Raw genomic sequence first — 27,057 nt, forward strand, 5'->3', positions numbered from 1 at the left:
ACAGAAGAAAAGAAATGATAGCAACACACACAAAATGCTGGAGGAACTCAGCAGGCCAGGCAGCATCTATAGAAAAAAGCACAGTCAACGTTTTGGGTCGAAACCCTTCCGATTTCCAGCATCTGCAGACTTTCTCTTGTTTGTGAAAAGAAATTATAGGCCAGTTAGTCTGACCTCAGTGGTTGGGAAGATGTTAGAGTCGATTGTTAAGGATGTGGTTTTGGGGTACTTGGAGGCACGTGATATAATAGGCCATAGTCAGCATGGTTCCTCAAGGGAAAATCTTGACTGACAAATCTGTTGGAATTCTTTGAAGAGGTAACAAGCAGGGTAGACAAAGGAGAATTGGTGGATGTTGTGTATTTAGATTTTCAGAAGGTCTTTGACAAGGTGCCACACATGAAGCTGCTAAACAAGCTAAGAGGCCATGGTATTACAGGAGAGTTCTAGCATGGATAATGGAGTGGCTGATTGGCAGGAGACATAAGAGTTGGAATAAAAGGAGCCTTTTCTGGCTGGCTGCCAGTGAGTAGTGGCATTCCACAGGGGTCTGTGTTGAGACTGATTCTTTTTATGTTATATGTCAATGATTTGGATGACAAAATTGATAGCTTTGTTGCAAAGTTGCAAATGATACAAAGATAGATGGAGGGGCAGGTAGTTTTGAGGAAGCAAAGAAGCTACAGAAGGACTTAGACAGATTAGGAGAATGGCAAAGAAATGGCAGATAGAATACCTGTTGGGAAGTTATGGTCATGCACTTTGATAGAAGAAATAAAACCCTAGACTATCAGAGAAAAAAAATCAAAAATCTGAAGTGCAAAGGGTCTTCGGAGTCCTTGTGCAGGATTCCCTGAAGGTTAATTTGCAGGTTGAGTTGGTGGTGAGGAAGGCGAATGCAATATTGGCATTTATTTCGAGAGGACTGAAATATAAGAGCAAGGATGTAATTTTGAGACTTCATAAAGCACTGGTGAGGCTTCACTTGGAGTATTGTGAGCAGTTTTGGGCCCCTTATCTTAAAAAGGATTTCAAAAGAAAGGTTCACAAAAATTATTCTAGGATTACCCAGGATTGGATAGGTATATGGATAGGAAAGGAATGGAGGGTTATGGGCTGAGTGCGGGCCAGTGGGACTAGGTGAGAGTGAGCATCGGCACGGACTAGAAGGGCTGATATGGCCTGTTTCCATGTTGTAATTGTTATATGGTTATAAAAGGTTTGTCACATGATGGCTCTAGGCCTGTGCTCACTGGAATTCAGAATAATGAGGGGAGATCTCACTGAAACCTACCAAATATTGAAAGCCCTTAACAGAGTGGATGTGGAGAGGATGTTTCCTATAGTGGGGGAGTCTAGGGCCAGAGGACACAGATAGAGTGGATGTGGAGAGGATGTTTCCTACAGTGGGGGAGTCTAGGACCAGAGGACACAGACAGAGTGAATGTACAGAGGATGTTTCCTACAGTGGGGGAGTCTAGGACCAGAGGACACAGATAGAGTAGATGTGGAGAGGATGTTTCCTATAGTGGGGGAGTCTAGGACCAGAGGACACAGATAGAGTGTATTTGGAGAGGATGTTTCCTACAGTGGGGGAGTCTAGGACCAGAGGACACAGATAGAGTGGATGTAGAGAGGATGTTTCCTATAGTGGGGGAGTCTAGGACCAGAGGACATAGACAGAGTGGATGTGGAGAGGATGTTTCCTATAGTGGGGGAGACTAGGACCAGAGGACACAGATAGAGTGCATGTGGAGAGGATGTTTCCTATAGTGTGGGAGTCTAGGACCAGAGGACACAGATAGAGTGGATGTGGAGAGGATGTATCCTATAGTGGGGGAGACTCGGACCAGAGGACACAGATAGAGTGGATGTGGAGAGGATGTATCCTATAGTGGGGGAGTGTAAGACTGGCATCAGAATAGAAGGATGTCCCTTCAGAACAGAAATGCAGAGGTATTTCTTTAGCCAGATAGTGACAAATCTGTGGAATTCATTGCCACAGGCAACTGTGGAGGCTGAGTCATTTGGTATATTTTAGTCAGAGGTTGATAGGTTCTTGGTTAGTCAGGGCATGAAGGGATACAGAGAGAAGGCAGGAGATTGGGGCTGAGTGGGAAATGGATCAGCCACGATATAATGGCGAAGCAGACTTGATGGTCCAAATGGCCAAATTCTGCTTCTATATCTTATGGTCTATGGTCTTCTCATCGCTGTTTATTCTTCTCAATAAATCACTAATTTATTCAAGGAAAAATTTTAAACTTACATGTTGTATTAAGGTTTCAATTATTTTGTACCGATCTTGCATGTGCGTCACCATGTCAATCATTTTGTCCTCTGACGTCCTGACAAGTGTTGGGCCAAACACCAAAGCCAAGTTCCGTGGTTCCATCTAAGAGGGTGAAAACACAAGGCAATGACAGATTGGAGACTAAATTAATTTTCAGAGGAGTAATGGATGATGAGTAAATTTATTGGTCAATTTAATAAAAAATTAAGATTGTTTATTGAAGCTTCAAAGTAGACAGCTAAATATTGTACAAATAACATTGTACTATAATATTGTACATAATAATATTGTACAAAATGCTCCTCTTACCTCTTCCAGTTCATGATTCTGCACACAGTCGGTGTACACCAGCACAAGAGGCGAGTTTAGTGAGTACAGATAACTCTCAAAATGAAATATAGTAGGAGAAGGCTATTCCACTCACCCTGCCTGGACTGGTTCTCTGAAGTGCTACTCCCTGACACTTACCATATAGCCATAATTCAGATTCAGATTTATCACATGTAGGGCAAAACATACAGTAAATTGTGATGATACTCCCCACTGTACATCTATAGAAGTTTGTGAAAGTTTTAGATGACTTGCCAAGCAAGCAACACAAAGGATGAGCTGGGGGAGTCTGCAAGTGTTGCCACACATTCCAGACACAAAGCTCGGCAATACACATAAAACACAAAAAAGATGTTTTGGGCCAAGACCCTTCAACAGTCCTTGTGTGTGTTATAAACAAAAGAAGGCAGAAGCAGAGCAATAAAGGCAGAACATGACAACATGGCAGGTCAGGCTGGACATGTCTTGGTCCAAAACGTTAATTGTTCATTCCTCTCCATAGATAGTGCCTGACCTGCTGAGTTCCTCCAGCATTTGGAGTTGGTCAACTTGTGTCATTCAACAGTCTCAAGGAGATTTAGATCACACCTTGACCAAAGTATCCATGGGTTGATAATGAACTGGATGCCACTCTTAATTCAACATTCATTGCAAAATTTATAATTTGCTTCAAAATTGGCCTAGTACTACTCTCGCAACCTCTGCTTTTCAGAATTGCAATCTATACCTCCACCACAGCGTCAGAGGCAGAATATGTAACCAAATTCTGAAGCTTTCGCATCTAAAACTTGACACCTATTTCCCTTTCCTCTTTTTCAAGCACCCTTTAATGTGCATCTTGACCCAGGTTCCTTTCCTATCGATCTTTTGTAATGTAAGCTGCCCTATATTGGACTTAATTATTTTAAATGGTAATATCTGAGGAAAGAACAACATTAACCTCTCACTCAACATCAGCAAAACTAAAGAGCTGATTATCGACTACAGGAGGAAGAATTCAAAGGTCCATGAGTCAGTCCTCATTTCAGGATCAGAGGTGGAGAAGGTCAGTAACTTTAAATTCCTTGGCGTTATCATTTAAGAGCAACTGTCCTGGGACCAACACGTAAGTGCTATCACAAAGAAAACACGGCAGCGCCTTAACTGTCTTAGAAATTTCCATAGATTTGGCAAGTCATCTAAAACTTTCACAAACTTCTATAGATGTACAGTGGGGAGTATCATGACTGGATGCATCACAATGTGCTATGAAAAGGAATGCCCAATAATGGAAAAGTCTACAAAAAATGATGGATGCAGCCAGTCCATCACAGATAAAGCCCTCTGTATCATTAAGCACATACACAAGAAGTGCAGCCACAAAGGGAAAGAGTAACATAAATATCATCTGTCCATCACCCGGGCCATGCTCTCTTCTAGCTACAACCATTGGACAGAAGGTACGGGAGGCTTAGGTCCCACACTACAAGGTTTAGGAATATTACCCTACAACCATAAGGCACCTGGACAGCGAGGATAACCATAAGACCTTAACCTTATAAGACATAGGAGCGGAATAAGACCAGAATAAGAAGTTACTCCTCACATCTGTTCTAAATGGACGTCCCTCTATTCTGAGGCTGTGCCCTCTGGTCCTAGACTCACCCACCACTCTATCTTGGCCTTTTTCAATATTCCATAGGTTTCAATGAAAAACCTCTTCATTCTTATAAACTCAAGGGAGTTCTGGCCCAGAGTCATCAAAAGCTCCTCATATGTTAACCCTTTCATTCCTGGAGTCATTCTCGTGAACCTTCTCTGAACCCTCTCCAATGCCAGCACATCATTTCTTAAATAAGGGCCCAAAACTGCTCACAATACTCCAAATGCAACCTTGAGTCACATCCTTGATTTTATATTCAAGTCTGGAAATGAATGGTAACATTGCATTTGCCTTCGTTACCACCAGCTCAACCTGCAAGTTAATCTTTAGGGAATCCTCCATAAGGACTCCCAAGTCCCTTTGCACCTCTGATGTTTTAAGTTTCTCCCCATTTAGAAAATAATATACACCTTTATTTCTTCTGCCAAAGTGCATGACCATACATTTCACTACGTTATATTCCACATGCCACTTCTTTACCCATTCTTCCAATCTGTCCAAGTCCTCTGCAGACTCCCTCTTCCTCAACACTACTTGCTCTTCCACTTTTCATTGTATCAGCAAATTTGGCCACAAAGCTATCAATTCCGTCATCTAGATTGTTGACACATAATGTGGAATGAAGCAGTCCCAATACCGATCTCTGCAGAACACGACTAGTCACTGGCAGCCAACCAGGATAGCCCCCTTTTATTCCCAATCTTTGCCTCGCCAGTCAGCCAATCTTCTATCCATGCTAATATCTTTCTTGTAATACCATGGGCTCTCATCTTGTTAAGCAGCCTCATGTGTGGTGCCTTGTCAAAGGCCTTCTGAAAATCTAAGTAAGCAACATCCACTGACTCTCCTTTGTCTATCCTGCCTGTTATTTCCTCAAAGCGTTCCAACAGATTTGTCAGGCAACATTTCCCCTTAAGTAAACCATGCCTATTTTACCATGTGCCTCCAAGTATGCTGAAACTCCATCCTTAATAATGGATTCCAACATCTTTCCAACCATGGAAATCAGGCTATCTGGCCTATTGCCTTTCTTCTGCATCCTTCCCTTCTTAAAGAGTGGAGTGACATTTGCAATTTTCTGGTCCTCCAGTGCTATTCCAGAATCTAGTGATTCTTGAAAGATCATTTTACTAATGCCTCCACAATCTCTTCAGTTACCTCTTTCAGACCCCCTGGGGTGTAGCCCATCTGGTCCAGGTGACGCACAGTATCTACCTTAAGACCTCTCAAGCACCCTCTCCTTAGTAATAGCAACTACACTCTCTTCAGCCCTGACACTCCAGAATTTCTAGTATACTGCTAGTGACTTCCACAGCAAAATATTTGTTAAGTTTGTCTGCAATTTATTTTTCCCCCAATACTTGCTCTCCAAGTCATCACCCTGACACAGTGGTGTCAAGCAAACAACCTCTACTTCAACGTCGCAACAACAAAGGTGCTGGTTGTGGACTACAGGAGAAATGGAGACAGGCTCACCCCTATTGACATCAATGGATCTGGGGTTGAGAGGGTGAACAGCTTTAAGTTCCTCAGCATAAATATCACCGAGGATCTCACACCGGATGTGTGGTGGAAAAAGCACAACAGCACCTCTTTCACCTCAAACGGTTGAAGAAGTTTGGTACCGGTCCCCAAATCCTAAGAACTTTCTATAGGGGCATAGTTGACAGCATCCTGACTGGCTGCATCACTGCCTGGTCTGGGAACTGTACTTCCCTCAATCGCAGGACTCTGCAGAGAATGGTGCAGACAGCCCAGCGCATCTGTGGATATGAACTTCCCACGATTCAGGACATTTAGAGAGACAGGTATGTAAAAAGGGCCCGAAGGATCATTGGGGACCCGAGTCATCCCAACCACAAACTGTTCCAGCTGCTACCATCCGGGAAACAGTACCACAGCATAAAAACCAGGACCAACAGGCTCCGGGACAGCTTCTTCCACCAGGCCATCAGACTGATTAATTCACGCTGATACAATTATATTTCTATGTTATATTGACTGTCCAGTTGTACATACTATTTATTATAAATTACTATAAATTGCACATTTTGATGGAGACATAACGTAAAGATTTTTACTCCTCATGTATGTGAGGGATGTAAGTAATAAATTCAATTTTCCAGCAGTCTGAAATCTACTCTTGCCTCTTGTTTACTCTTTATATGTCTGAGAAAGCATTTGGTAGCCTCTTCAATGTTATTGGCTAGCATACTTTCATATTCCATATTTTCTCTCATTATGGCATTTTTTAGTTGCCTTCTGTTGGTTTTTAAATGCTTCCCAAACCTTTACCTTCCTCCTATTTTTGCTGTATTATATGCCCTACTTTTGCTTTTACGCTGCCTTTGACTTCTCTTTCAGCCACGGTTCCCTCATTCTCCCTTTAGGATACTTCTTCAACTTTGTGACGTATCCATTCTGCGCCTTCTGAATTGCCCCAGAAACTCCAACCATTGCTGCTCTGCTGTCATCCCTGATAGTGTCCCCTTTCAGCTCCTCTCTCATGCCTCTGTAATTCCCTTTACTCCACTGTAATACTGATACACCTGATTTTAGCTTCTCCTTCTCAAACTGCAAGGTGAACTTTGTCATATTATGATCACTACCTCCTAAGGGTTCCTTATTTTATGCTCCCTAATCAAATCTGGTACATTACATAACACCCAATCAAGAATTGCTGATCCTCTAGTGGGATCAACCGCAAGCTGTTCTAAAAGGCCAGTTCCAAGGCATTCTACAAATTCCCTCTCTTGGGATCCAGCACCAACCTGATTTTTGCCACCTACCTGCATATTGAAATCCCCCATGACTATTGTAACATTGCCCCTATTATAAGCTTTTTCTATCTCACATTGTAATTTATATCTCACATCCTGGCTACTGTTTGGGGGAGGGGGGGGAGTTCTGTACATAGCTCCCATCACGGTCATTTTACTCTTGCAATTTCTTAACTCTACCCACAAGGATTCTACGTCTTCTGATTCTGTATCATCTCTTTCTAAGGATTTGATTTCATTTTTTTACCAACAGAGTCACCATATCCCCTCTGCCCACCCGCCTGTCCGTTTGATGCAATGTGTATCCTTGGATGTGAAGCTCCCAACGATGATCTTCTTTCAGCCACAACTCAGTGATGCCCACAACGTCATACCTGCCAATCTCTAACTGTGCTACAAGGTCAGCCACCTTATTCCATAAACTGCGTGCATTCAAATATAACATCTTCAGTCCTGTGTTCATCACCCTTTTTGATTTTGCCTCCATGTTACACTTCAACTCATTCCATTGACTGCATTTTTGCCCCATCATCTGCCTGTCCTGCCTGACAGTCTCACTACACACTGCATGTGCTTGTATGCCAACTGCCCCAACACTCTGGTTCCTACCCCCCTGCCAAATTAGTTTAAACCCTCCCCAACGGCTCTAGCGAACCTACTTTCAAGGATATTAGAATTAGAATAACAATTTTATTCCTTACATCCATCTCACAACACGAGGGAGTATAAATCTTTATGTTGCATCACTGTTGCTATGTGCAAGCAATAAGGAAGGGAAATGTGGGAGGATATTGCCTAAGCACTAAGATTGTATATATGTATGTACAGTCAAACTTACTATCAGATTAATGTGTATTGATAAATTGGATGACCTGGTGAAAGAAGCTGTCCTGTAGCCTGTTGGCCCTGGCCTTAATGCTGCAGTACCATTTGCCAGATGGTAGCAGCTGAACCAGCTTGTAGTCTGGGTGGCTGGAGTTCATGATGATCCTCTGGGCCCTTTTTACGCACCTGCGACTGTAAATGTCCTGAATAGAGGAAAGTTCACATCCACAGACTGCACCACTCTCTGCAGTGCCCTGCGATTGAGGGTAGCACAGTTCCCATACCAGGTGGTGACACAGCCAGTCAGGAGGCTCTCCATGGTACCCCTGTAGAAAGTCCTGAGGATTCGGGGACTCATGCCAAACTTCTTCAGCCCTCTGAGGTGAAAGAGGTGCTGTTGTGCTTTTTCCACCACACAGCCGGTACGTACAGTCCAGGTGAGATCCTTGGTGATGTGTATACTCGGAACCTGAAATTACTCTCCCTCTCAACTACAGATCCGCTGCTGTCAATAGGGTCTAGCCTGTCTCCGTTCCTCCTGTAAACCACAATCAACTCTTTTGTTTTTTTGACGTTGAGGGAGAAGTTGTTTTCTTGGCACTACTATGTGATGAAGGGGTACTGGTTCCCCCTTGGGTTCAGGTGTAACTTGTCCTATTTGTACAGGTCAAACCTTCCCCAGAAGACCCCAAAGATCCAGAAATCTGAACTCTGTCCCCTACCCCACTTCTTCAGCCATTCATTCATCTGTACTATTTCTGCTTTGACTAGCACGTGCCATTGACAGTAATACAGAGATTACTACGATGGACGTCCTGATCTTCCCCATCTTCCTGTAATCACTGTGCAGGATCTCTTCCCCCTTTCTACCTATGTCAGTGGTGCCAATATGAACCATGGCTCTGAGTGTTCACCCTCTGAGAATCTTCTGCAGCTACTCTGAGATATCCTGGACCCTAATACCTGGGAGTCAACACACCATCCTGGTATCTCTTTCACAGGCACAGAATCTCCTGTCCATTCCCTTAACTACTGAGTTTCCTTTATCCTTCCATGCTGAGCCTCAGAGCCAGCCACGGTGCCACTGGCCGGCCTGGCTGCTGCGGTGCCAATAGGTCACCTCATCAGTGTACGAGCTGCTGAAGACAATGGCCATAGAGGAACCCTGCTTACTCCTGATGGCCACCCATCTACTATTTGAAGCCTGCTCTCTGGGTGTGACCACCTCAGTAAAAATCTCATCTATGAAGTTTACAGCCTCCCAGATCGTCCTCCTGAGTACATCCAACTCCAGCTCCAGCTCCTTGACCTTGTCAGTCAGGAACCGAAGTTGGGTGCACTTCCTGCAGATTTAGTCATCAGGGAAATCGTAAGGAACCCTGAGAGAGCACATCCCACAGGAGGAGCATTCTTCTGCCTGAACTACGATCCTGCCTACACTTGTCATACCTCGAACTTCTCAAACTTAAACTCTAGCCTCAGACTTTAATGCTGAACTGATTTTACAACCTATAGACTCATTTTCAAGGATTCTACAACTCATGTTCTCAGTGCGTTTGCATGTGTGTGTGTGTGTGTATATATACACACACACACACACACACATATGTGGGTACTTATTTATTAATTATTTTATTTTATGCATGCAGAGTTTGATTTCTTTTGCATGCTGGTTGTTTGTCAGTCTTTGATTTGTGCAGTTTTTCATTGATTCTATTGTACTTATTATACCACCGTGAATGCCTGTGAGAAAATGAATCTCAGGGTAGTATATGGTGACTATAGACACTTTGATAATGAATTTACTTTGAACTTGGATTTTTTTGAACTGTCTCCGTAACTAAAAGAATCACTTTCAAGGACTCTACAACTCATGTTCTCATTAATATGTACGTACATGTATCCCGTTTTTCGAACATTCACTTTACGACACCTCGCTGTTACGAAAGAGCTACATTAGTTACCTGTTTTCGCTAACAGAAGGTGTTTTCACTGTTACGAAAAAAGTCAGTGCGTACGCTGAGCAGCCAAGCTCCTCCCCCGGAACTGCATTCTAGCCAGCATTGCTTAAGCACGTGCCTGTGAGCATCTGTGCTTTATGTCAATTTATTTTGTGCATCTGTTAGCAAGATGAGTTCTAAGGTATCGGAAAAGCCTAAAAGAGCGCGTAAGGGTGTTACACTTAGCGTAAAACTAGACATAATTAAGCTTTTCGATCATAGTGAACAAAGTAAGGACATAGTGAGTTTGGCATCCCATGACCAAGAACTGACAGATGAAGAGCTGATGAAGGGGAAAGGATAACAATTGAAGCCGAACGCAGTAGCGAACGGCCCAAGAGTGAAGACATCCAGGAATTGAACGTGAAGCAATTGCGTGAGATTTTCGCTGCGATTGACAATGCTGCAATGATTGCAGAAAAGTACAACTTTAATTTTGAAAGGGTACGTATGTTTAGGGCATATTTGCAGGATGGTTTGAGTGCTTACAAAGAGCTGTATGATAGAAAAATGCGCAAGGCTAAGCAGTCAAGCATACTGTCGTTTTTCAAGCCTTCTACATCAGCCACAGCAGACAATGAAACTCGACCTTCGACATCGAGGCAGACAGACATAGAAGATGACCTGCCTACCCTGATGGAAACAGACAACGATGAGATGACACCCCAGACTCCTCCACCTCCCACCACCCCACCATCCGACGACTCAGCCTAATACACCATCATCAGTGTGTTCGCTGTCTTCCCGATTCCGATCAGTGAAACTACACTGTACATACATTATTTCTACTTTATATAGGCTGTGTATTTTTATGTGTTATTTGGTATGATTGGGAAGCTTCATAGCTTAAAGGTTACTGGAAAGAGTGTTTCCGCCGAGAGCGCTTGCGCCGAGCGTTTTTGCCGCGTGCGCTTGTGCCGTGTGTTTTTGCCGCGAGTGCTGCCAAGAGCGTTTGCGCCGAGTGTTTCTGCCAAGAGCACTTGCGCCGAGCGTTTTTGCCGCGTGCGCTTGTGCCGTGTGTTTTTGCCGCGAGTGCTGCCAAGAGCGTTTGCGCCGTGTGTTTCTGCCGAGGGCGCTTGCGCCGTGTGTTTCTGCCAAGAGCACTTGCGCCGAGCGTTTTTGCCGCGTGCGCTTGTGCCGTGTGTTTTTGCCGCGAGTGCTGCCAAGAGCGTTTGCGCCGAGTGTTTCTGCCAAGAGCACTTGCGCCGAGCGTTTTTGCCACGAGTGCTGCCGAGAGCGCTTGCGCCGTGTGTTTCTGCCGAGGGCGCTTGCGCCGAGCGTTTTTGCCGTGTGCGCTTGTGCCGTGTGTTTTTGCCGCGAGTGCTGCCGAGAGCGCTTGCTCCAAGTCTTTCTGCCGAGAGCACTTGTGTGAGATTTTCACTGCGGTGGACATTAATTGCAGGAAAGTCTTCCTACATTATATAGGCTGTGTATTTATCAGACCATTCCTCCTTTTACTATATGTTACTGTTACTGTTCTATGTGTTATTTGGTATGATTTGGTAGGTTATTTTTTGGGTCGGCGGACGCTCACACATTTTTCCCATATAAATAAATGGTAATTGCTTCTTCACTTGACGACATTCCAGCTTACGAACCATTTCATAGGAATGCTCTACCTTCGAATAGTGGGGGAAACCTGTATAATCTTTGTGCATAACTTTTTTTGTAAATTCTCCTGTGAATGCCTGTTAAAAATGAATCACGGAGTAGTATATAGTGACATATACATACTTCGGTAATAAATTTACTTTCAGTTTGATTATTTTTGTAGTTTACTCACTGGTAGAGAGTTAATATTACAGATTGAAAAAGTAGGAGTTACCTTGTTCTTTTCAGAGTGATCTGCCACAGTCTTCAGATGGCCCGTAAGGAACTTCAGTGTTTCAAAATAATACTCTGGCAAATTCCAAAGCTGAAATAATGTAAGATGTATTAGCATAAAAGTGGACCTTCATGTTCATTCACTACATTTTAATATTACAGAAACATTGGGAAGGAGATGCTGGAGTCAGTGTGGGCGAGGGCTGGAGTCTGGCCCCTCTTGTTGGCACTGCCCCCAAGTGTTCACAAGGTGGAAGATAAATTGGATTGTGTTTATCTGCAGCTGCACCATAAACCTACAGGGGCTTGGGCAATGTATATATATTTTTTATGACTGTATGCTTTCTGCTATCGTAACTCTGTACTATATGTGCTGTGTGTGACTGTTGATACTGTGTTTTGCACCTTAGCCCCAGCGGAATGTTGTTTCTTTTTGCTGTATTCATGTACATGATTGAATGACAAACTTCAACTTGCACTTGATCTAAAATATTTAACCCCACAACTTTAATCTAATCTTTTAGAAAGGAATAATCTGACAGATATTGTGCTTCAGTTTATGGCCATTTTACAGGTTAGAGGAAATAAGGGATTATTGATTTGGATTTACTTTAATCTTATGAGTATAGAAAGTGCACTCGGTGGCCACTTTATTAGGTACACCTGTACACCTGCTTGTTAATGCAAATATTCAATCAGCCAATCATGTGGCAGCAACTCAATGCGTAAAACCATACAGATGTAGTTAATAAGTTCAATTGTTCAGACCAAACATCAGAATGGGAAAGAAATGTGATCTAAGTGACTTTGACTGTGGAGTGATTGCTGGTGATAGACAAGGTGGTTTGAGTATCTCAGAAACTGCTGATCTCCTGGGATTTTCATGCACAACAGCCTCTTAAAGCTTACAGAGAAAGGTGTGAAAAACAAAAAACATCCAGTGAGTGGCAGTTCTGTGGGCAAAAATGCCTTAACAAGAGGTCAGGGTAGAACGGCCAGACTGGTTCAAGCTGAAAGGAAAGCAACAGTAACCCAAATAACCACAGGTTTACAACAGCAGTGTGTAGGAGGGCATTTCTGAATGTACAATGCATTGCACTGTAAAGTGGATGAGTTACTGCAGAAGATCATACCAGGTTCCACTCCTGTACCTAATGAAGTAGCTACTGAGTGTGTAACTTTGGAGTTGTAGATGGTTAATAACTTATAAGCGTGTTTATGTTGCAAACTGTGAGGACAACTGTAATGCAGATTGTAAGGATTTAAGACTAATAAAATTGGGGAGACACATGGCTTGTGGTATTTAGTCAGAAGGCATGAAGTAATAAATTTTGGAAACAAAAGGAGATAGAATTAGTGTTGTTACATTTTGCACTGTTAATGAGGTGCAGGAACAAAATGCCATGGTAGCTAGCAATTAGTGCAACACTATTACAGCTCCAAGCAATTCAGAGTTCTGAGTTCAATTCCAGCACCATCTGTAAGTGGTTGTATGTTCTCCATGTCTGGGTGCTCCAGTTTCTTCCCACATTCCAAAGATCATTGTAAATCGTCCTGTGTTTAAAATAGGTGGGTTGCCGGGCAGCATGGCTTGATGGGCCGAAATGGTATTCTCTGCAGTGTTCTCTCAATAAATAAATAAATAAAGAGCAGGGAGCTAACATGAATTTTTGATGGTAGCAAAGCAAATTCATTAGGCGACATGAAAAGATGTGCTGGCTTCACAGAAAGAGAATGCAAAAGCAAGAAAGTGCTGATAAAGTGCTGTGAGCAGTTTTGGGCCCTTTTTCTAAATAAAGATGTGCTGGCATCAGAGAGGATCCAGATGATCATGAGCATGATCCCAGGATTGAAAGGGTTAATGTACAAAGAGAGTTTGATGGCTCAGGGCCTGTACTCGCTAGAGTTTATAAGTATGAAGGGGAAATCTCATTGAAACTTATCGGATGTTGAAAGACCTAAATAGACTGGACATGGATAGAATGTTTCCTATAGTGAGGGAGTCTTATGGTCTAAATCACTGGAAATCTCTGTTTTGAAATTAAGTCAAATCTTCGGAGAAAATGTATAAGTGATTGATTACAATGATTCCATTACATGGAGAGAGAAGAGGAAATAGATTGCTCTCCTTGCAGCGAAGAAGGTTACGAGGATATTTAAAAGATGGATTTAAATGATAAGCAAAGAACAAAAGTGTTTTTTAAAATTCATTTTCAACATCTGTTGATAAAGTCATTTTTGGCATTAACTGAGAATGCAAAAGAGATTATTTGAAGTTAGAATATATTCAGGGTATTAGATATGTGATCTAGTAAAACTTACCAGTTTCTTAAATGTTTGAAGTCTCTTTGCTGAATCCTCCAGTCTGTTGGCTTCAATGAAATCATTATATTTGTCTGCAGGGCACAGGAAACAATAAGACACAAGTTACACACACAAAATGCGGGAGGAACTCAGCCGGTCAGGTGTCATCTATGCAAATGAATAACTAGTCAAAGTTTCAGGCTGAAATCCTTCTTTAATACCCAAGTTAGATCGTTGAAGAAATCAGCCCACTTTACTGAAGTAGAGATTCGGGACTTCAAAAATTCAGGTCAATTTCATAAGGCGTAGGAGCAGAATTAGGCCATTCAGCCCATCAAGTCAGCTCCACCATTCCATCATGGCTGATTTATTATCCCACTCAACCCCATTCTACCACTCAACCATCACCACTTTAACAAACGAGGATAACTACACTCATCTATTGCGATAGATGACCAATGATTTCACTTTAAGGACTCTTTATCTTGTTATTTCATGCTCTCATTATGTATTATATTTGTATTTGCACAGCTTGTTGTCTTCTATGCTCTTGCTCTTTCATTGATCCTGCTTACAATTACTGTTCTATGGATTTGCTGAGTATGCCCACAGGAAAAAGAATCTCAGGGTTGTATGTGGTGACGTGTACGTACTCTGATAATAAATCTTACTTTGACTTTGACATTCCCCTGCCTTCTCCCTGTAACCTTTAATCAAGAACCTATCATCTCCATTTTAAATATACCCAATGTCTCAGCTTCCACAGCCGTCCTTTGCTCCGTTCCTCCTCCTTCACTCTGTCTTCACAATACTTATTTAATTTATTTATATGTGGAGATGGAGGGAAAGAGAGATTGAGTTTAAGACATAACAATATCTTCAAGAAACTTGGATATGAGTTGGATTCACTGGTAGCTAAATGAAGTCTGGGGATAGTCTTGTGAGCATGAACAAATAGATGACTTGTGTCCAATTACTGGTTGGAAGCCAGATTTTGTAATGAGGACAGAGGCAAGGAACTACCGTCCGCTCTGACCACCAAATACCACACTGGCATCAACAGTCACTGCAAAGCCTATAAAAAACCTGAATGGAAAAAATCTATCATTAATCCATTGGGATGCCAAAGAAGAATGGCTGTTAAACTAACCACTTGATTACTCAGAAGCAATGAAGAGATCGAAAGAGTTGGTGGCGATCTGTAATGCAGTTACTGGCTCAAGTGAAATTTGCCTGGACTCTGAATGCCACTAACAGGCAGCTTATAAATGGGTGACAAGGAATTCGAAGGGATTCCAGAGACTACAATAAGCACACATGCAGAGAAACCTATACAGATAATTATCAGTACAGTGCTGTACAGTACTTATAAAGCTACTATAAATCACAGTAAGAAATACACATACTCATACAGTACATACTGTGGATTCTGGTTAACTGGGCCATAAGTTAATCAGGGCAGCCACTTATTTGGGACAACTTTTAAAAAACAAAAACAAGTTGACAAAACAGCCAGGATTCCCTTTGTTTATTTTGGAGGGAGATTACCCCTGTGGCCATTCCACTCAACAACAGGTATACTGCTTTCGATACTGGCTCTGTGGTCAGAAGGGAAGGGGAGAGAAGAGGTAAGCTGTAATGATAGGGGATTTTCTGGTTAGGGATACAGAAAGGAGGTTCTGTGGGCAAGAACTAGATTCCCAGGTGCATTTTTAAGTGGGAGGGTGAGCAGCCAGAGGTCAGGGTCAACATCAGGACCAATGACATGAATACGATGGGTGATGAGGTCCTGCAAAGGGAGTTCAGGGAGTTAGGTGCCAAGGTAAAGGACAGGACCTCCAGAGTTGTCTCAGGGTTGCTGCCTGTGTCATGTGCTAGTGAGGCCAGAAAAAGGAGATAACACGTGGCTGAGATGGTGCAGGAGGGAGGGTTTTGGGCTCTCTTTCAGAGAAGGCAGGACCTATACAGAAGGGAAGGTTTGTGCTTGAACTGGAGAGCACTAATATCATAGCAGGAAGTTTACTAGTGCTGTATGGGGGCATTTAAGCTAGAGTTACAGGGGAAGGGAAAAAGAGCGCCACAGCAGATAATACAGCTGTTGTGGAAAAAGATATTAAGCCTACATATAAAGTCAGGAATCAAAGGACCATAAGACCATAAGATATAAGAGCAGAAGTAGGCCATTCAGCCCATCGAGTCTGTTTCACCATTCAATCATGGGCTGATCCAAGTCTTCCGGTAATCCCCACTCCCCTGTTACTCACCTCATACCCTTTGATTCCCTGGCTAATAATAACCTATCTATCTCTCTGCCTTGGCCTCCACAGCCGCTCATGGCAACAAATTCCACAGATTTACCACCTTCTGACTAAAGTAATTTTGCCGTTTCTCAGTTCTAAAAGGTTGAGAATGGTGGAACTAATGTTCAGAGCTGTGTCAGGAGTATTGTAGTTTAGGGCCTGTGGAATTATGATATTGTAGCCATTAGGGTGACTTGGTTGCAGGAGGGGCAGGACTGGCAGCTTAGTATTCTGGGGTTTCGTTATTTTAAATGTGATAGAGCAGAAGGGATTAAAGGAGGAGAGGTGACGTTACTAGTCAGGGAAAACATCACTGCAGTGCTCCATCAGGACAGACTGGAGAACTCATCCAGTGAGTGTTTATGGGTGGAACTGACAAATAAGAAAGGTATGAACTTGTTAATGGAATTATATTATAGATCACCCAACAGCCACAGGAATTAGGGGAGCAAATATGTAGAGGGATATTGCAAGAAACATAAGGTTGTGATAGTAAGTGATGTTAGCTTTCCACATATTGACTGGGACTCCATACTGTAGAAGGGTTAGATGGGGAAACAGTCTGTCAAGTGTATTCAGGAAAGTTTCTTTAATCAGAACATGGAATTCCCAAAAAGGGAATGTGGAATACTCAATCTCCTATTAAGGAATGTGACAGGGCAGATGACAGAAGTTTGTGTAGGGGAATACTTTGCATCTAGTGATCATAATGTCATTAGTTTCAAGGTAATTATGGAAAAGGACAGGTCTGGTCCTCGGGTTAAGATTCTAAATTGGAGAAAGGCCGATTTTGATGGCATCAGAAAGGATCTGACAGGTGTGGATTGGGACAGGCTGTTTTCTGACAAAGGTGTACTTGGAAAGTGGGAGGCCTTCAAAAGTGAAATTTTGAGAGTACAAAGCTTGTAGGTGCCTGTCACAATAAAAGGTAAAAATAACAGGTTTAAGAAACCTTGGTTTTTGAGAGATATTGAGGCCCTGGTTAAGAAAAAGGAGGTGCATAGCAGGTATAGGCAGGTAGGAACAAATGAGGTACTTGAGAAGTATAAGAAATGCAAGAGAACACTTAAGGAAATCTGGAGGACTGAAAGAAGATACGACGTTACTCCAGTAGATGAGGTGATGGAGAATCCTAAGGGCTTCTATGGATATATTAAGAGCAAAAGGATAGCAAGGGACAAAATTGATCCTCTAGAAGATCAGAGTGGTAATATATGTGTGGTGCCAAAAGAGATGGGGCAGATCATATATGGAATTTTTGTAGCTGTATTTACTTGGAGCACAGTGTCTATAGAAATGAGGCAAAGCAGCAGTGAAATCACAGACTGTATACAGATTACAGAGGAGGAGAAGTTTGCTGTCTTGAGGCAAATTAGGGTGGATAAATCCCCATGGTTTGACAAGATGTACCCTTGAACCCTGTGGGAGTCTAGTGAATAAATTGCAGGGGCCCTCGCAGAGATATTTAAAACATCCTTAGAGACAGTTGAGGTGCCAGATGATTAGAGAATAGCTAATGTGGTTCAGTTGTTTAAGAAAGGCTCTAAGAATAAGCCAGGAAATTACAGACCAGTGAGACTGACATCAGAAGTGGGAAAGTTATTGGAAAGCATTCTAAGGGATTGGATATGTGAGTATTTGGATAGATGGGGTTGATTAGGGATAGTCTCAACGGCTTTGTGCATGCTAAATTGTGACTAACCATTCTTATAGTTTTTTGAGGAAGTTACCTGGAAAGCTGACGAAGGCAAGACAGTGGATGTGAAAAGACACCAATAATTCTAAAGGCTTCCTTATTTTTTATGAGACTTTTATAACAATTTATAGCATTTTATTATAAAAGTTCATGATTTCCCAATATGAGGAATTTTCACAACAATTTAATATGAGTTAGTCATTGAACACTACAGCACAGAAGCAGGTCCTTCAGCTCATCTCGTCCATGCCAAACTTTTATTCTGCCTAGTTGCATTGACCTGCACCCAGACCATAGCTCTTTATATCCCGCCCATGCATATACACATCCACATTTCTCATAAACAAAATCATAAGGGGTTTAGAGAGTCAATGCAAGTAGATTTTTTCCACTGAGATTAGGTGGGACTACGAGAGCCCATGGGTTAAGGGTGACGGCGAAATGTTCAAGGGAATTATGAGGGTAAACCTCTTCACTCAGAGGGTGGTGAGAGTGCAGAATGAGTTGCCCGTGCAAGTGGTGCATGCAAGGTCAATTTCAACATTTCAGAGAAGTTTAAGTACGTACATGGATGGTGTGCGTAGGGGGGCTATGGTGCAGGTCGATGGGACTAGGCAGTTTAAATAGACCTGTTTCTGTGCTGTACTTTTCTATGACTCCAAGTAGAGTCAAAATATACAATGAACTATAGTTATAAAATGTCACCACATTACATGTGATTCACCTCCTCACACCACATCATTAAGTAATTTTACTCACCATCTGTGAAGAGAGGCTGAGGAAGCTTTCGAAAGAACAGTTTAAGCAAACTACTGATCACGTTCAGGTCCTGCCATTTCTGCAAAAGACAGTTATCTCATGTAAGGAGCCAGAGAGGATTCAACTTCAATACAGATTCCTACAGTAAATGATGAGCTATGAATTCTGTGGCAAAGTCAAGGCAAAGGAGCAAAGTTGACTTTGTGAGTCATTAAATCCAATGTTTCTTCCAAACCACTTGTTAAAAAGGCCAAGACTCTTGTTTGCCTTGCCTTAAAATTGTTGCAGGAGACTGGATGAACTCCCCAAATAATCCTACCAAACATTTGAGGTATCTTTCAAATATCTTACTGCAAAACAAAATTCTCATAATTCAAATAACTGGAGGCTTACTTCATCTGAGGTATTTAGATCAGTCATTCCCTTATTCAGTTGCTCTTGTAGGCTGGAGACCATGGCATTGTTCCCTGGTACCCTGTAGATTCCTGTGTACTCCAATCCCTTCTCCTCCACCAGTTTACAACATATTTCCACAATCAATGGAATAAACTGAAAAACAAACATATATATCAATATCTGATCAACATGTGAATAATATTTAACTGTAAAACAAATATAAAACAGGTGAAACATTTCTTCAGAAGAAGACAGGAAAACATCTACTTATATATTCAAACAGTGCAAAAAAATTACTCCCAAGGCATTTTATAGTATCTTTATGTAAAAAGATTTGGAATAGACTATACTACATGAGCTTTGGCTCACGCCAAACAGGTCAAAAGCATAGAGGCTAGACTACGAGTGGTCCACTGGTGCTCCAGGTTCGGGGGTTTAGCTCATGGCTAGCAACCCTGACTGGTGGAACAAAATTGTTACAGAAACAGTAATGAAGAATCCTTCTACATCTGAGTGCGACGGTATTCCTGAGTCTCCACCCGGAACTTGCATGGCTGCCAGTAGTGAAAACCGAGAGGAAGCTACTGGCACGACAAAGGAAGCCCTGAACACCGTCAGAGATAGAAGACCTTTATTGGTGCCCTAAATGGCAATAGCATTATGGGCAGTAAGTACGTATATTCCATGAGATATAAGGACAGACCATGAGACATAGGGGCAGAATTAGGCTCTTCGGCCCATACAGACTACTCCACCATTCTATCTTGTCTGACTTAAAGTTCAAAAATTTAAGTAAATTTATTATTCAAGTACATATATATCACTATAAACTACCATGAGATTAATTTTCTTACTGGCATGCACAATAGAACAAAGAAATACAATAGAATCAATGGAAAATGAGAGAGAGAGAGAGAGAGAGAGGGAGAGGGAGAGGGAGAGGGAGGGAGAGGGAGAGGGAGAGGGAGAGGGAGAGGGAGAGAGAGAGAGAGAGAGAGAGAGAGAGAATGCCTGTGGGTGTCCAACTGTTGGGATGAGCACCAGTTTTTTGATGGACTCTAGATCATGGCCTCTTTGGAGGGGGGGGGGGCGCTTTGCTATTGCTTGCATGGCAGGTGGGGGGGCTGCTGCTTTTGCTGAGGTAAGTGGGGGGGGAGGGTGGGGAGGGCGAGGAGGAAGGGTTGATGCTTTTCTACTGCATGGGAGGGGAGGGGGGCTTTAAGGTTCTAATGTCATTCTTTGGGGTTTTTTCGTCTGGTGGATGTCTGCAATTTCAGGTTGTATACTGTACACATCCTCTGATATTAAGTGAAACAAATGAACCATTGAAAACACCAGAAATATGCTGAATTAAAAGAGGAATTTGAAAGACTTTGGAACATGAACAGGCTATATATAACAGGCTATTACTATTGTCCCAATAGTAATAGTAGATTTCAGAAATGTCTTAAATGACAGACAGATGGAGATATGGGCTAGGAGATAGGGAAGTTGGAAGAGGGCTGAATTTGAATAAAAATCAATTGAAGTAAAATTCACCGATCTGTATCATATTTTAAAGCTACATACAAACATATTTCCAACCTTCTAATGGAAAGAACACAACAGGTACCTTGTTAGTTACACCAGGCTGGCATTCCTCTAGACGAACACCAAAAGCTGCTCCAGAAACATTTTTTTTAGTCTTCTTCATTATGTTCAACCATGAGGTCTTATCTTTAGGAGGGCTACATTCATCTGGAAAAACAAACAGATATCAAAGAGTTAATTTATTCATAATACATCACTCAATTCGGAGTTTGTACGTTCTCGTGGGTATCCTCGGGTTCTCAGGGTTAGACTTATTGATTGAGATATAGTGTGGAATAAGCCCTTGCATCGAGCAACACCCGATTTAACCCTAACCCAATCACAGGACAATTTATAATAACCAATTAACCCACCAACTGGTATGTCTTTGGACTGTGAGTGGAAACTGGAGCACCCTGAGGAAACCCATGTGGTCATGGGAAGAACGAACAGGCTCCTTACAGACAGCAACGGGAAATGAACCCAAGTAAATTGTCATTCTAATCACTATGCTACCATGCCGCCCACATTTCCAAAATGTCTGGTTAGGGTTAGGATTATTGAGTTGTAGGCATGCTGCATTGGCACAGGGGGCACAGCAACAGTTGTGGGCTGCCCTCAACACATACTCTGACTGCTTTGGTGGTTGACACAAAACAATGGACTTCACTGCATACTTTGATGCTTCAAATAAAGTTAATCTTTAAAAATCTTTATCTTTTTCTGCTGGCAATACCAGTGTTTATTTCCTATTCTAACCACATTTGAAAACAGTATGGTGAGCATTTCTTTCAAGCACTACAGTTCTAGTGTTAGTCCCCCTGCACTGTTGTTGGGTAACTTAATATGGAGTTTGAGGAGAATTGATATGTCACCAAAGGCACTCATAAATTTCTACAGGTGTACTACCATGGGAAGCATTCTAACTTGTTGCATCACCATATGATATGGAGGGGCACAGGATCGGAAAAAGCTGCAGAAAACACCAGCATCCCCAGCATCCATGACACCTTTGAAATGCGATGCCTTAAAAAAATGTCATTCATCATTAAAGACTTCCATCCCTCAGAGCATGCTCTCATCTCATTGCTACCATCAGGGAGGAGGTACAGGAGCCTGAAGACACACACTCAGCGATTCAGGAACAGCTTCTTCCCCTCTGCCATCAGGGAGGAGGTACAGGAGCCTGAAGACACACACTCAGCGATTCAGGAACAGCTTCTTCCCCTCTGCCATCAGGGAGGAGGTACAGGAGCCTGAAGACACACACTCAGCGATTCAGGAACAGCTTCTTCCCCTCTGCCATCAGGGAGGAGGTACAGGAGCCTGAAGACACACACTCAACAATTCAGGAACAGCTTCTTCCTCTCTGCCATCAGGGAGGAGGTACAGGAGCCTGAAGACACACACTCAGCAATTCAGGAACAGCTTCTTCCCCTCAGCCATCAGGGAGGAGGTACAGGAGCCTGAAGACACACACTCAACAATTCAGGAACAGCTTCTTCCCCTCTGCCATCCGATTTCTAAATGGACATTGAACCCATTAACATTGCCTATTTTTTACCTCTCTTGTTGCACTACTTATTTAATTTAATTTTCTTTTTTTGTATGTATACTTATCATAATTTATCATTTTTATTATCATGTATTGGAATGTACTGCTACCGCAGAACAACAAATTCCGCAACTTATGCGAGTGATATTAAACCTGATTCTGATTCATAGTATGTACAACTTGTCAAGAAAAAAATGCAAAACCCAGCCATTATCTATATTATTTTCATATTTTTATGGGGTAGTTCAGTTATTATCTGCACAGGATAACAAAGTACTCTTCTTTGCAATTATTTCATGGTTGAATTGCTTTTAAAAACATATTTTCAACAATGTTATATTCCAGAAATCCCTCCGAACTTCTAAACATCTCGTGATAAACAGCAGATCGAATAACCCAGTAAGTTATTATCATTCAGTCAGTCAGATCTCCTGATTTGATGGGATTAATTACCGAGCTGAAGGACTCCATTATAAATCGTAAAAGGTTGTTTTGCAGGTTCAAGGCGCTATCAAGAAGGTAAATTAAAAGATTGTTTTTATTGTTAGAGGTTTTGAATTTAAAGGCATAAAGCTATACTGTAACTACAGGGTACTGGTGAGGCCGCACCTGGAGTACTGCGTGCAGTTCTGGTCTCCTCACTTGAGGAAAGGTATACTGGATTTGGAGAGAGTACAGAGGAGGTTCACCAGTTTGATTCCAGAAATGAATGGGTTAGCCTATGAAGGGAGATTGAGTCACCTGAAACCACAGCACTTTGCAAAAGTCTTAGGTATATATAAATAGCTAGGGTACCTAATACTTTGCAGAGTATTGTATTTGTCAATGTGGAGTGGAGAGCGAGTTTATAAATCTGGCGGGAACAAAGGATGTTGGGAATGGCAGGGGGTGGAGCATCATGGGAGGGGCGTGGGACAGATGATAGAGAAAGAATGCCAGGGATGGCATTCTGAAAAAACATGATATCTTCGTATCACCATGTGTCCAGAACATTACAAACACAAAAAAAAGATTTCTTCTGACTGCTGTTTTCAGCAAAATTATGGAAGTCAGAGTCAAAGTAAATTATTAGCAAAGTACATACATGTAATCATATACTACCTTGGGATTCGTTTCCTTGCAGGCTTTTACCAGAAAATAAAGAAATACAATAACATTTATGAAAAGCTATACACTCAATGGCCACTTTATGAAGTACCACCCATACCTAAAAAAGTGGCCACTAAATGTATGTTCATGATCTTCAGCTGTTGTAGTCCACCCACTTCAAGGTTTGATGTTTGTGTTCAGAGATGCTCTTCTGCACACCACTGTTGGAATGTGTGGTTATCTGAGTTAATGTTGCTTCCTGTCAGCTTGAACCAGTCTGGCCATTCTCCTCTGGCTTCTCACATTACAAGGCATTTTCATGCACAGAATTGCCATTATTTGTTTCTTTTTTGCTTTACACACCATTCCCTGTAAACCTTAGAGACTGTTGTACATGAAAACCCTAGGAGATCAGCAGTTTCTGAAATACTCAAATCACCCCTTCTGGCACCAACAATCATTCCACAGACCAAGTCACGTAGATCACATTTCTTCCCAATTCTGATGTTTGGTCTGAACAACAACTGAACCTCTTGACCATGTCTGCATACTTTTATGCATTGAGTTGCTGCCACATGATTGGCTGATTATAAATTTGCATTAACGAGCAGGTAAACAGGTGTCCCTAATAAAGTGGCCACTGAGTGTACATAAACAAGGACTGACAAACAACCAATGTGGAACAGATGACAAATTATGCAAATAAAAAGTAAATAATAGTGAGAATTTGAGTTTTAGAGTCCTTGAAAGTGAGTCTGTAGGTTGCGGAATCTGCTCAACATTCTTTATTCTATGGCAAAGGTTAATAATTTTGCACTGCATTGTAAGCACTGACAACATAATCTGGGTGAAAAGGGACAGACTGTATTGAATTCGGCAATGGAGATTGTTTCTCTGATTAGAGTATAAATTGTTGACTGAGGAAGCTCTCTCTACCACAGTTAAGTTTGAAAAGGCTGAATCTGTGAAGCAGGAGCTCTTGAAGGATAGGAATTTGTGCACCTACTTTAAAATATTCTGAAGAAAACAATTTGCAGGACTGTGGGGAAAGAGCAAAGGAGTAAGACTGACTGAATTTCTCAACTGGAATTGACATAAAAGTCAATGAGGCAAATGATTTTCTTGGTGAGTTGAAGTCCTTGGTTCCTGGTTGAACTGATTCCACAACCTACAGACTCACTTTCAAGGACTCTAAAACTCTAATTCTCACTATTATTTACTTTTTATCTGCATAATTTGTCATCTTTTCCACATTGGTTGTTTGTCAGTCTTTGTTTATGCACACTCAGTGGCCACTTTATTAGGGACTCCTGTTCACCTACTCATTAATGCAAATATCTAATCAGCTAATCATGTGGCAGGAACTCAATGTATAAAAGTATGCAGACATTGTCAAGACGTTCAGTTGTTCACAGACCACTGAACTTCTTGGTGTAGTGAGGGTAAGAGTTGCTGATCTAGCTTCTGTTTAGCATCAGAATTAGGTTTAAAATAATTGACCTAATGTCATAAAACTGTTCCTTTGCAGCAGTAATACAATACAAGACATAAAAATTATTATGTTACAAACTAAATAAAAAGTGCAAAAGATAAAGAATGAGATAGTATTTATGGATTTATAGACCATTCAGAAATCCGATGGGGTGGAGGAGAAGAAGCTGTTTTTAAAACATTGAGTGTAGGTTTTCAGGCTCCATTACCACCTCCTCAAATGGCAGTCACACAAAGAGGGCATGTCTAATCTACTAAACAGAGGCATGGCAAGACCCTTCAGAAGTACGGTGTGCCCTCTGGGCACCACACAGAAACTTTGCAACACGTTCCACATGTTAGAAACCGCAGGTGCAGGACATGCCACCAGCCTGAGAAGTTAGAACATGGGGTTTTGGAACATAAAAAACAGGAATAGGCACCTTTGCTACCAATAAGCAGGTCACATTCAAAGTTTAAAAGTTCAAAGTAAATATACTATCATGTATGTATATGATACCATATACTACCATAACATTTTTCTCAGACATTTCAGGGAAATGCTTCTTTTGCTTCTCTCCTGGCTAGATGTTTAATCCTCCTTAGATGGAGAGATGTTGCCCCGCCCACTCATGCTCAATGGCTTAACGATATTATGTCCTGTTTAGACCTTGAAAAAATTCATTATTTAGTTCTTAATTTGGATATAAAGTTTCATAAGGTCTGGGGACCTTTTATTGAGTACTTTCATAACCTTCCTCTTAATTAAGGTGTATTTTTTCGGTCCCTTGCTTTCAGCTCTTTTTGTTTTGTTAGTAGGCATTATTATCTTCTGTTTTCAAGTGTATTCACAGTTTTGGGGGTTTGATTGTCCTGATTTATATTCTCTATATTGTGTTGTGGTTGGTCTGGAGTTTTTTTTGTTGTGGGGCTTAGGGAGGAAACTAACTTTACATGACTTCAACTTGGGTGCTTTCTCAATTATCTTTTTTGTATTATATTATTATTGTATGTTTATTTTTGCACTGTATTAATTTTCTTCATTTTGGTTTGGGGTTTCTTCCTATCTGTAGTGTTGTAGAAAATGCAATAAAAAAACCAATTAAAAAATTGTTGTTAAGCAACATTGCAATACATAATAATGAAAACCGCAAATTACAGTAAGAAGTATGTATATAAAAAGTTAAATAAGTTATGCAAAAACAGAAAAGAAAAAATAGTAATGTAGTGTTCATGGGTTCCATGTCCATTCAGAAATCTGACGGCAGAGGTGAAGAAGCTGTTCCTGAATCGTTGTGTGTGTGTCTTCAGGCTCCTGTACCTCCTCCCTGATGGCAGAGGGGAAGGAGCTGTTCCTGAATCGCTGAGTGTGTGTCTTCAGGCTCCTGTACCACCTCCCTGATGGCAGAGGAGAAGAAGCTGTTCCTGAATCGCTGAGTGTGTGCCTTCAGGCTCCTGTACCTCCTCCCTGATGGCAGAGGGGAAGAAGCTGTTCCTGAATCGTTGAGTGTGTGTCTTCAGGCTCCTGTACCTCCTCCCTGATGGCAGAAATGAGAAGAGGGCATGTCCTGGCTGATGGGGATCATTAACAAAGGATGCCACCTTTTCGAGGCATCACTCCTTGAATATGTCCTGGATGTCAGGGAGGCTCTTGCCCATTTTGGAGCTGACTGTGTTTAAACTTTTTGTAGTTTATTTTAATCCCGTGCAGTGCCCCTCCCCATACCAGACGGTGATGTAGTTAGAAACCAAAGGCTGACAAACAATGTGCAAAAGAACACAAACTGTGCAAATAAAAAAAATAATATTGAGAACATGTGTTGTAGAGTCCTTGAAAGTGAGTCTGTAGGTCGCTGAATCAGTTCAAAGTAGTGGAGATTGAAATTACTCCCTCTGTTTCAGAAGAAAGATGGTTGAGGGGTAATAACTGTTCCTGAACCTGGTGGTGTGGGTCCTGAGGCTCCTGTACCTCCTTCCTTCTGGTTGAGGGGTAATAACTGTTCCTGAACCTGGTGGTGTGGGACCTGAGGCTCCTGTATCTTCTGCCTGATAGTAGTAGCGAGAAGAGAGCATGGTCTGGATGGTGGCAGTCAGAAAGCAGTCACCTTGCAGTTCAGCGGAGTGTTGACACTGCTAGTTAGATAAAAAAACAGTGCACACTGCCAGCTCAGGAGAACCCTGATGGTATTGTGCCCTCTAACCTTTAATTCCAATACTAATGGGGG

At 41.9% G+C, this 27,057-nt stretch overlaps 1 protein-coding gene across 11 annotated transcripts in view; it reads right to left on the reverse strand.

The window, feature by feature from the left end:
• The window catches only part of LOC132384984 (rho GTPase-activating protein 23-like), a 510,483-nt gene that overhangs the window by 34,889 nt on the left and 448,537 nt on the right, over positions 1-27,057 (reverse strand). For all 11 annotated transcript variants that reach the window (XM_059956701.1, XM_059956700.1, XM_059956703.1 and 8 more), the window contains 6 exons: positions 20,762-20,886; positions 19,147-19,302; positions 18,754-18,832; positions 14,017-14,090; positions 11,696-11,785; positions 2,270-2,395 (listed from right to left, as the gene is read on the reverse strand). In XM_059956701.1, coding sequence (XP_059812684.1) covers positions 2,270-2,395; positions 11,696-11,785; positions 14,017-14,090; positions 18,754-18,832; positions 19,147-19,302; positions 20,762-20,886 — 650 coding nt within the window. The remainder of the gene's footprint in view (positions 1-2,269; positions 2,396-11,695; positions 11,786-14,016; positions 14,091-18,753; positions 18,833-19,146; positions 19,303-20,761; positions 20,887-27,057) is intronic.

Source organism: Hypanus sabinus, chromosome X1, assembly GCF_030144855.1.
Source record: "Hypanus sabinus isolate sHypSab1 chromosome X1, sHypSab1.hap1, whole genome shotgun sequence".
Lineage (NCBI taxonomy): Eukaryota > Metazoa > Chordata > Chondrichthyes > Myliobatiformes > Dasyatidae > Hypanus > Hypanus sabinus.